Genomic DNA, 10,770 nt, shown 5'->3' on the forward strand with positions numbered 1-10,770 from the left:
GCAGTCTGAGAGCAAAGTCTTGATACTATCAGGTCCCAGCCCCATTTCCCTGTCACTCTCTTTACCCCTAACTTCTCCCCCTTCCATTCTCTTCATCCATTTCATCACAGCAAGAAGACAAATGTCTCCTCTGGCAGACATGCTAGACACACCCTGGGCCTCTCCTCACAGTCCCTAATCCAGAAACAGTGTCAAGAAAACGAAACACTTGCATGAAACTTCAGCTTCTCCATTTATTTCCTTCACACTCTGGGCCCAGAAGCCGGTACTTGTTTTCACAAGAGTAAAGGAGCTCCTTCTGCAAGTAAGGTTAGCACCCGCCCCCAGGCTGGATGCTTGCTGGTCTCTCAACAACTGAGCATCATGATTTTGCTAATTAAGCTGCTTTCTTCTCCTTAATTAGCTGCATGTGAATCTTGTTGGGAAGTCTTGGATCCGTGAAATAGTCTGAGATAGGAATCAAAAAGAAAAAATCATCTAAACCCAAGGGACTAAAACTAGGAAGAATATAGCTTGCTCTGCTGAAAAGTTAGGATGGCTCAATCTTGGCAGGACTGTTAGTGGTAGCCATGCTTTACAACGTAATAGATGTCACAGCCAATTGTGTGATCACTGCCCACCCCACCCCCCGCCACCCCTCCCCCAGCAGTTCGGAGCCTGCCAGCTCCAGCAGTCCTAGGACACAAGGTTTCACAGGATGCCTCCTGGCCCCTCCACACCGCTGTTCTGTGCTTGCTCACGCACAGGGGACCATCAGAGGGCTGAAGGAGCCTCTGGGTTTTCTCTTCCGGCCCATCTTGGAGCCCAACTAAAAGCCAAGTGTTATTCTTGTCTCAACTCAGCTTGCCAACTCCTGTCTCTGAGATAGCACGCCCTCTCTGAGGATCTCATCTCAGAGGAGATCCAGGCTCTCGGAAAATGACGACAGAGAGGGTTTTTATACACCCAGCATAATGTGAATCAGAGGCAGCATCTGCTGTGGCAGCAAAGCCCTACTTAGATTCGGTTAGAAACGGTTTGAGGATGTAACCAACTCCCACAGCTAACAGGACCCAAGAAATCATCCAGCCCTGCCCTTCCTATCTAAATACCATGGGCCTTAAGCCATCTCTGGGCAGTGGAGCCCATTAGAGTCATCAGGGGAGCTTTTAAAACTGTGGAGGCTGAGCCTCACCCCAGACTAATTAAATAAAAACCTGGGGAGGGGTGGACCTGGCCTTGGTATTTTAAAAGCTCCCCAGGTGGTTCTCATGTGCACTGGGGTAGAGAACCCTGCTTTCAGATTCCCAGGGAAAGAACGGCCACTGTGCTCCTTTGGGAATCTCAAAATTCTTAACCCTCCACGAGGAAGTGCTGAAGTGCTGCCTCATTTCTTACCTATCCACATTTTGAGGATGTGGCAATGGACGAAAGAGCCTTCTGACGAAAGCTCCCTTCAGGGTCATCAGGTGAAGATGTATCCCTGACTCGGGGGAAATCCTGGGCTAGTCCAAGTCTAAATCTCAATAATACTCCTTGCGTTGGTTTATCAAACACCCAAAACAGACACTGCCTTACTCACCTGCAGCAAATTCTCGGATGTTGTCTGGCCTTTCCAGAAACATTTTTCTGAAAAACATTAAGGGACAAGGATAGGAGGAAACGCAGGCTTTAAGGCAGGGGCGCGTGGCCGCGGGGGCGGCACTTTCAGGGCAGCCGCACTGCAGCCGGAGGATGCTTGTCGGGTGTTTGACAAACATTTTCGCAGAACCAGAGACAGAACCTGGCGGGCAGCGGGCACACCGCCTTTTCCTCAGCGTGGCAGGACAGAGAGGCAACCTCACAACCCTCGGAGCAAATTTAACCATGAATTCCCAAGGTGGCGTGGGAGTAGAAAAACAGTATTACAAAGCTGAGAACTTAAGATGCTCAGTGGCCCACCGGCTCAGCAGACAGACTCTGCGGGCGCTGCAGTCCTGGTGCCTCTGGGAACTCAAAACACATTACCTTGGCCCTGGCCGGTTGGCTCAGTGGTAGAGCGTCGGCCTGGCGTGCAGGAGTCCCGGTTCGATTCCCGACCAGGGCACACAGGAGAAGCGCCCATCTGCTTCTCCACCTCTCCCCCTCTCCTTCCTCTCTGTCTCTCTCTTCCCCTTCCGCAGCCAAGGCTCCATTGGAGCAAATATGGCCCAGGCGCTGGGGATGGCTCTGTGGCCTCTGCCTCAGGCGCTAGTGTGTCTCTGGTTGCAACAGAGCGAGGCCCCGAATGAGCAGAGCATCGCCCCCTGGTGGGCATGCCGGGTGGATCCCGGTCGGGTGCATGCAGGAGTCTGTCTGCCTCCCGAGTTCCAGCTTCAGAAAAATACAAACAAAAAAAACAAAAAAAATTACCTCGCATAGTTTTATGGTTCATAAAATATGTTCACAAATATCATTTCACTTTACAACAACCGGGTGAATTTTACACATAAACAAATTAAGCTTTTAAAAGGTTAATCATTTGCCCACGTTCATAATGGGAGTAAATAAAGGAGAGGGGACCCAGTTTTGTGATTCCAAGGCCAGTGCTTTCTCCATGCCTCCTCATGGCCACAGCTGCCCGGCCTCACCAGCCCAGGAAGCCCCTGACCCTTAAGCATTAAGAATTTTTTTTAATTTTTTTTTTTTTTTCAGAGACAGAGTCAGAGAGAGGGATAGACAGGGACAGACAGACAGGAACAGAGAGATGAGAAGCATCAATCATTAGTTTTTCATTGCGCATTGCAACACCTTAATTGTTCATTGATTGCCTTCTCATACGTGCTTGACCGCGGGCCTTCAGCAGACCGAGTAACCCCTTGCTTGAGCCAGCAATCTTGGGCTCAAGCTGGTGAGCTTTTGCTCAAACCAGATGAGCCCTCACTCAAGCTGGCGACCTCAGGGTCTCGAACCTGGGTCTTCTGCATCCCAGTCCAACGCTCTATCCACTGCGCCATCGCCTGGTCAGGCAAGAATTTTTTTAAAAAGATTTATTTTTGGCCCTGGCCGGTTGGCTCAGCGGTGGAGCGTCGGCCTGGCGTGCGGGGGACCCGGGTTCGATTCCCGGCCAGGGCACATAGGAGAGGCGCCCATTTGCTTCTCCACCCCCGCCCCCCCTCCTTCCTCTCTGTCTCTCTCTTCCCCTCCCGCAGCGAGGCTCCATTGGAGCAAAGATGGCCCGGGCGCTGGGGATGGCTCCTTGGCCTCTGCCCCAGGCGCTAGAGTGGCTCTGGTTGCCGCAGAGCGATGCCCCAGAGGGGCAGAGCATCGCCCCCTGGTGGGCAGAGCATTGCCCCTGGTGGGCGTGCCGGGTGGATCCCGGTCGGGCGCATGCGGGAGTCTGTCTGACTGTCTCTCCCTGTTCCCAGCTTCAGAAAGAAAAAGAAAAAAATAAATAAATAAAGATTTATTTTTGTTGATTTTTAGAGAGAGAAAGCATCTGGGGAGGAGTGGGAAGTGCAGTGGTCCGTCTATCTCAGGGGTTAGGTTCCAGAACCCCCCGCAATAGGCAAAAATCCACAAAGTAGCGACCTTATATTTATTATTTATGTATTTTAAGGCTTTATAAACCCTCCCCACACTCTTATAAACCTTTCCCACACTATTATTAAACTTTCCCACACTCTTATAAACACTTCCTATGCTCTTAAACACTCTACACTCTTAAATCCATGTAATTTTAACAACATACCAATATAAAATTCTATATGGGTACTCAACCAGTGAATATACTACAACTTGAATGATGAAGATGGTGATGAATTGGCTGTGCAGTACTGATGACGGTGAAGGTGATGATGATGAGATGAATGTACTGCACAGCCAAGAAGAGCATTACAGCTTATTTTACCACAAAAATAATTAAAATAATAAATATGTAAAAATACCTATATACCGCAAAATCCGATATAGTGAAAAATCCACAATAAAAAATTAGATATATACAATTTAAAAATCCGTGATACAGTGAGACCATGAAAAGTGAACCATAATATGGTGAGGGATGACTTTGTATCAACTTGTAGTAGTTGCTTCTCGTATGTGCCTTGACCGGGCAAGCCCAGAGTTTCAAACCAGCAACCTCAGAATTCCAGGTCAATTCTTTTTTTTTTGACAGAGAGGGACAGATAGGGACAGTGTGGGGCAGCTGTGTGAGGCTTGCTCACTGGTGTACCAGCTGCAAGCACTTTGCTTGATTAGTGCGTGAGCACGTGGCATAGGCATGTGCATAGCCTATATAAGGCTATGGGGGCTTGCGCTCTAGAAAGATTAGTGATGGGGATTGTGGGTGGAGGACTGCCTGCCTGCCACTGTGAGGGGCCATTTTGCCATTTGTTTGCCTGAGAGGCAGTTTCCCCTGCCTGTGTGCTTGTCCGCCATTGAGACTTTATTAAACAAAATGGCCCTAACTCTTCCTGGCTCCACAGTCTCTTTGCCATCTGCCTAAATCCAACGTGAACCTAGCCACCAGCATTACAGATAGGCAGGAAGGGAGAGACACGAGAAGCATCAATTCTTTATTGTGACACCTTAGTTGTTCATTGATTGCTTTCTCATATGTGCCTTGATGGGGGGAGGCTACAGCAGAGTGAGTGACCCCTTGCTCAAGTCAGCAACTTTGGGCTTCAGGCCAGCAACCTTTGGGCTCAAGCCAGTGACCATAGGGTCATGTCTATGATCCCACGCTCAAGCCAGCAACCCCAGCTCAAGCTGGTGAGCTTGTGCTCAAGCTGGCAACCTCAGGGTTTCAAACCTGGGTCCTCTGCATCCCAGTCCGATGCTCTATCCACTGTGCCACCACAGGCCAGGCAGCATTAAGAATTTTGCTTCCCTTCTCCTTCAATTCAATTTGAGAATTAGTGAGCACAAACTGTGAAAATAACTGTACTAGATAAGAGAGATTGATATATTTTTAAAGATAAAATGTAGCCCCACCTCAAAGAAATTATAGTCAAGTAAAAGGGAATGGGTAAGTTCCCAAATGTCCAAAAGGCCACCTTCAGGAAGTGCTACAAGATGGCTATTAGTGCACTGGGAGGTCAGAGAGAGAGAGAGGTTACTGAGAGCAGGACCCTGAAAATCTCCACAGAGCAGCTGGCATTTGAGAGGACCCCTGAGGTGCACATGGGATTTCAGTGCAGGACAAAGGCTGAAGGACAAGAGCATTCGAGACCCAGGGAAGCCCCAGGAGCAAAGACTGGAAATGAAACGAAACAGCCCGTGTTTATAGATGGGGAACTCCCGAGGGTAGGTACTGGGTCACATTCAGTTTTGTATCCCCAGGGTCCAGAAGAGCACATAAGGAGTGTCAGTGACCCTCCACGAGGTCCATGGAAGGATCAGCGAGGTTCAGCTGGCTGGAGCAGGGAGTAGCAGGAAGCAAAGAAGTGTCTATCATGGGGTTCCTGAAGGCCGGGGAGAGACATTTATACTCAATTCAAAAGACAATAGCAATGCATAAATAAAGCCTGGCATAGTCGCATGGTGGAATACAATACAGAAAAGAGAATGGGTATTTATAAGACTCTGCTGGGCCAAAGAAGCCAGGCACAATAGAATACAGATTGTAGAAATCCATTTCTATAAAGGCAAGACAGATCTGTGGTGCTAGAAGCTAGAATGCAGTCTATGGCCATACCACCCTGAACGCGCCGGATCTCGTCTGATCTCGGAAGCTAAGCAGGGTCGGGACTGGTTAGTACTTGGATGGGAGAAGCTAGAATGCTGGTTACCTTTTTGGGGGAAGTGATGAGAAGGGGCCACAAAGGACCTGAGTTGTGGGTCAGGTTCTAGTCCTTGATCTGGATGCTAGTGTCATGTGTGAATGTTTATCCAGTTTAGGATGTGTCACTTTTCTGTACTTTGTATTGCAATAGAATGTTTTAAAGAGGGGTGGGGCTGACCTGTGGTGGCACGGTGGATGGAGTGTTGACCTGGAATGCTGAGGTTGTTGGTTTGGAGCCCTGGGCTTGCTCAGTCAAAGCACATGCCATAAGCAACTACGTACTGCGAGTTGATGCTTCCTGCCCCTCCCCCATTGCCTTTCTTTTTCTCTCTCTCCTCTCTCTAAAAATCAATAAGTAAACTCTTTAAAAAGGGGAGGGGAATAGTCAATCCACTGAACATTTTTGCAGCCAAAGAACGATGTGATCAGTGTTGTACTGGAGAAGATTCATCTGCCTGAGTATTTACAGAAACATTGAATAAAGCCTTTCTATAATTTCACTCTTTGCTATAACATCTCCAGCCTAAAATCTGAAATCTCTGGGTACCTAAAATAAGTTAGATCCATACTCTTTCCATTTTTCAGATTCAAAACTCAAGGAATTAAGAGTTCTCAGAGCTGTGACTGAACGGCCTTAGTCATGGGAAACCTGGGTGGGGAGCTTGCTTCCCAACAAAAACAGTTCAGAACTTCCGGTGGCTTGGAGTGAGCCTAGAGAAGAGACCTACCCAGCAGGTGAGAACAGGTGTGCTACCCAGGATTCTGTCCCCTCTTCTCCCTTCTCTTTTTCACTAAAGGGACCATCTGAAGCTTCTAGTGAGGGGCTGATTGTGGTTCATCCCAGCACCACCCAAAGGAAATAGCAGTAACACCAAGTGAACGAGCAAACCAAAGCAAACAATTCCTCTTCCTCTTCCACCTCCACCACAGAAAGAGAAAGGTCCAGCCCTGGCCAGTTGGCCAGTTGGCTCAGTGGTAGAGCGTCGGCCTGGTATGCAGGAGTCCTGGGTTCGATTCCCGGCCAGGGCACACAGGAGAAGCGCCCATCTGCTTCTCCACCCCTCCCCCTCTCCTTCCTCTCTGTCTCTCTCTTCCCCTCCCGCAGCCAAGGCTCCATTGGAGTAAAAGATGGCCTGGGCGCTGAGGATGGCTCCATGGCCTCTGCCTCAGGCGCTAGAATGGCCCTGGTTGCAACAGAGCGATGCCCCGATGGGCAGAGCATCGCCCCCTGGTGGGCATGCGGGTGGATCCCAGTCGGGCGCATGCGGGAGTCTGTCTAACTGCCTCCCCATTTCCAACTTCAGAAAAATACAAAAAAAAAAAAAAAAAAAAAAAAAAAAGAAAGAGAAAGGTCCAAAAGGAGCCAGGAGGATTTCATGTAGGAGAGTTTCAGGGACAGTAAAAGGAAAAGCCTGGTGGCCCACCTGGCCTGGGGAGGGGGGACGAGAGGAAGGAAAGGGAAGATGCCTGGGGCTGTCCGGGAAGCAGCCAGGCACAGAAGCCCAGCTCCTGGAAGAGAAGCAGAGCCGCCCCTGACATGTGACTTAAAAACGCCCTCTTCATTCACCACCCCCAAGGATTCTAATCCTTTTGTTTGTGAACAGAAACAGTGTTTTAATTCAAACTTTTAACATCTATCTCCAAGCTCCCAGCTGCAGTCATTCCTAACTCAGGTTGCAAGCTCCCCAGGAAAGGCAGGATGTCACCCTTATTTTCCTTTAGAAGAAAAGGTGTGAAAAGTGATGGCCTGACCCCCAGGGCTGACACTGAGAGAGGAACAGAACTATCTTTTGTCGAGGCCATACCCCAGCCCAAATAAAGCCAGCCCTCACACACAGGTTTCAGTTTTCCCTTTCTCTTTCCCCTCCTGCCCTCTGATAATCTTCTGCCACTTGGAGAAATGGCTAAAATAAAAAGAATAGTGAAATCCAGGGAAAACAAAGGGGCCTGGGAAAAGGACACCTCTCCAGGTCTGCTTTTGAGGACAGAAAGGAGCCCCACTTCTGGCTTCCCAGCTCCGTGTGCCTACAAGGCAACATGGTGGGAAAACCAGGGGGTTGGTGCCTGGTTCAGCTATTATATCTAGACAGCTAGGAAACAAACGTTTATTATGGAGTCTTTATTTTAAAATGCTGGTGACCGCACAGGAACTATAGTTACCAAATCATGCGGCCCCAGACAAATTCAGGGGTTTGCTTTTAAAGGCAAAGGAGGTGAGCACCTAGCCAAAGCAGTTTTACAGAAGCGAAACAGGCTTTGGGTTATCGTTGGAACAATCTAGGGAGAGAGTGCTCAGCAAAGCATTTTACAAAAAGCAAAAGAATGTGCTCAGTTATCTTGGCCTTTTACAGAGGTTGTTAAGGCAGCAGCATCCTGAGGGCTTTTCCAGAATTTAGACATCAGGGAACATTTATGGCCTTTACAGAACTAATATTATGGCTTTACACAACTCTTTTCATTTACTCATCGGCAAATCTTGCAAAACTCGTTCTATGGTCAGGGATATGGTGTTTCTACATTTCACAGCAACTGGGACAGAATACTTCATCTCTCAGAGCTGAATCTGAAGTCTGTAAAATGGAAGTGATAATAAGCCATCTTTTTCAGAGTCACTGGGAGGATCAGCAAGAGTATACGAAGATGCCATCACTGGGTGGGCACTGGGGACACTAACGTGGCTCCACCAGCTTAGAGCTTTGGACTAGGAAAAACAGAAGACTGACAACGCAATCACAATGCAGTGTGATGACTGCTAATGGAAGAAATCAACACAGTGCCTGCAAATGAAAGCCATTATTATTATTTAAACCTTGCCTATGTCTACATGGCCAAACAGTATTTGAGATAGTTCTATTATTTTCAGCCATTGCTGTTTCATGATTCCCACCTCTTCCACCCTTAGTTCTTTCTATAACTATGTTCTCAGATAGGGAAGGGCCAGACATCTGAATTTTTAAAAAGTTCTAGTGATCTTGTTAAATTTCTCTGATAGAGAATAATGTTCTATTCCCAATGACTGCCTGTTGAGTTTCTCAATTCCCAACTCCTTCTTCTAAGTGTCATAAGGTATATAGTTACCCTTACAACCACAGTGAGTGAATATTAGTATTTTTCCTTTACTACTGAAGGAAACCACTAGAAATAACTCAAAAAAAAACCTAGTTGCCACAAAGCCCAGAGTTGGAAAAAATTAAACCACAGGATATTTTGTAACTTTCAGACCCAACAGGAAGCAAAAGGATTCACACTCATCTATCCCCCCCCCCTTTGGTAAAATATTCCACTCTTTGCTCAAGGCCAGTCTGGAATACCACCTACCTGAAATAACCACTTATGAGCAACTCCACTTCTTTGTGGGTCCTTAGGTACTTTTCGTTACCAATCCGAGTCTGGATCTGGGAACAAGAGCAAAATGTCATGCTTCATGAGGAGGCAGATTTCAGGGTTCAAGCCCTGGAGATGTTAAGGGCTGGGAAGTAACATGTACATTTACCCAGGTCTTTTCGCAGGATGAACATTAAGCCCTGCCTTCTTATAGGCCAACATCTCCAAACTGCTTCCAACTCAGGCTTAGGAGCCTTGACTTAGGTATTATCTCCATCGTCGGAAGTCCTGGTTTGCATCTAAGTTAACGTATCCTGCAGTAATTTGGGTCCATTTTATTGTCGAGGTTCCTGTTTTAGTTCTTCCCGCACTTTGAGGCGCCTGCCTGGGCTCTGCTCAGGGATCCGAAGGGCTCTTCCCCCCAACTTTTCGCCCCTTATCTGGAACGGGCTTCCCTTTCTGGGGGTCCTCCTCCCTGTCTGGGCCCTTTGCCTGAGGGAGCGGCACTTGGGTAGCGGCGAAGGCGGGGGTGCACCCACCTTGAAGTCGCGCAGCTTCTCTAGCTGTTGGGGGCTCAGCGCCCCGGGGTCGGACCCCAGGTGCCCAACCTGCAGCGTCGCCATCTTGTCGCGGTCGTCAAGGCGACGGGTCGCGCGGGTGAGGCCCCGCCCCCAGCCCGGTCCGGTCCCGCCCTCAAGCCCGGCTCCTCTCCAGCGCCCCGAGGAGGCTGAGGGAAGAAGCAATATGAGGTTTCTAAAGGATCGCCTTCCACAGATTTGGGGACTGACCACCCGGCTGGATTGCATATGCAGTGAGCCCTTCTTGACCTCATCCAACCTCAAATTGTTTTTTTCTTAGCTCTAGATTAAAACTGGACAGGGATTCCTAGGGCAGAGTCTCCCAGAGACTGGTTCCCGACCCTCTATTGGGCGAAAGCTGCGTGAAGCCTATATAGCAGGGAAAGAGAATTCAGGCTTCTTCCCTTTCCTACGGCCAGGAAGCCAAACCCTCTGTCCTGTAGACCTTTGACATTTAACTGTTGGATTCTTAAAACAACGTGAAAGCACCCCACTTTCTGCTAAGGAAGAAAAGTTCTCAGACTAAAGATGCTGGCAAGGAACTGGGGGAACATCCTGCCAGAAGTTTCCCCTTTGGACTGACTTTCTTGTATAGATTACCTTGATCCTCATAAATTCTAAATCATTTCTCCCATTCCTAATTGAGTAGGAACAGAGGAAGGCAGTCGGTCTTCAAGACGCATTCTTCTAGTATCTAGTTAAGAAGGAAAGTGAGGCCCTGGCTGGTTGGCTCAGTGGTAGAGTGTCGGCCGGGCGTGCAGGAGTCCCGGGTTCGATTCCCGGCCAGGGCACACAGGAGAAGCGCCCATCTGCTTCTCCACCCCTCCCCCTCTCCTTCCTCTCTGTCTCTCTCTTCCCCTCCCGCAGCCAAGGCTCCATTGGAGCAAAGTTGGCTCCGGCGCTGAGGATGGCTCTGTGGCCTCTGCCTCAGGCGCTAGAATGGCTCTGATTGCAGCAGAGTGATGCCCCAGATGGGCAGAGCATCGCCCCCTGGTGGGCATGCAAGTGGATCCTGGTCGGGTGCATGCAGGAGTCTGACTGCCTCCCGTTTCCAACTTCAGAAAAATACAAAAAAAAAAAAAAAAGGAAGGAAGGAAAGTGAAATGTTAAGCCAGAAAGCTGAAAAGAGCAGCCTGAAAGGGCAGG

At 48.8% G+C, this 10,770-nt stretch overlaps 1 protein-coding gene across 1 annotated transcript; it reads right to left on the reverse strand.

The window, feature by feature from the left end:
* Positions 1-228: 228 nt before the first annotated feature.
* On the reverse strand, positions 229-9,708 carry RIIAD1 (regulatory subunit of type II PKA R-subunit domain containing 1). The gene is made up of 4 exons (XM_066366133.1): positions 9,586-9,708; positions 9,041-9,117; positions 1,562-1,608; positions 229-447 (listed from the first exon to the last, which is right to left on the reverse strand). Exons 1-4 carry the CDS (start codon positions 9,667-9,669, stop codon positions 377-379), a joined length of 279 nt encoding a protein of 92 aa, XP_066222230.1. The 5' UTR covers positions 9,670-9,708; the 3' UTR covers positions 229-376.
* Positions 9,709-10,770: the final 1,062 nt, after the last annotated feature.

This window comes from Saccopteryx leptura, chromosome 2 (assembly GCF_036850995.1).
Source record: "Saccopteryx leptura isolate mSacLep1 chromosome 2, mSacLep1_pri_phased_curated, whole genome shotgun sequence".
NCBI classification, from domain to species: domain Eukaryota; kingdom Metazoa; phylum Chordata; class Mammalia; order Chiroptera; family Emballonuridae; genus Saccopteryx; species Saccopteryx leptura.

Coding starts and splice junctions, on each gene's coding strand:
- RIIAD1 (XM_066366133.1), bottom strand. CDS start 9,669: ATGGCGACGCTGCAGGTTGGGCACCTGGGGTCCGACCCCGGGGCGCTG. Junction 9,118..9,585: donor AGAAGCTGCGCGACTTCAAG/GTGGGTGCACCC, acceptor TCTTGTTCCCAG/ATCCAGACTCGGATTGGTAA. Junction 1,609..9,040: donor CTCATAAGTGGTTATTTCAG/GTAGGTGGTATT, acceptor AATGTTTTTCAG/AAAAATGTTTCTGGAAAGGC.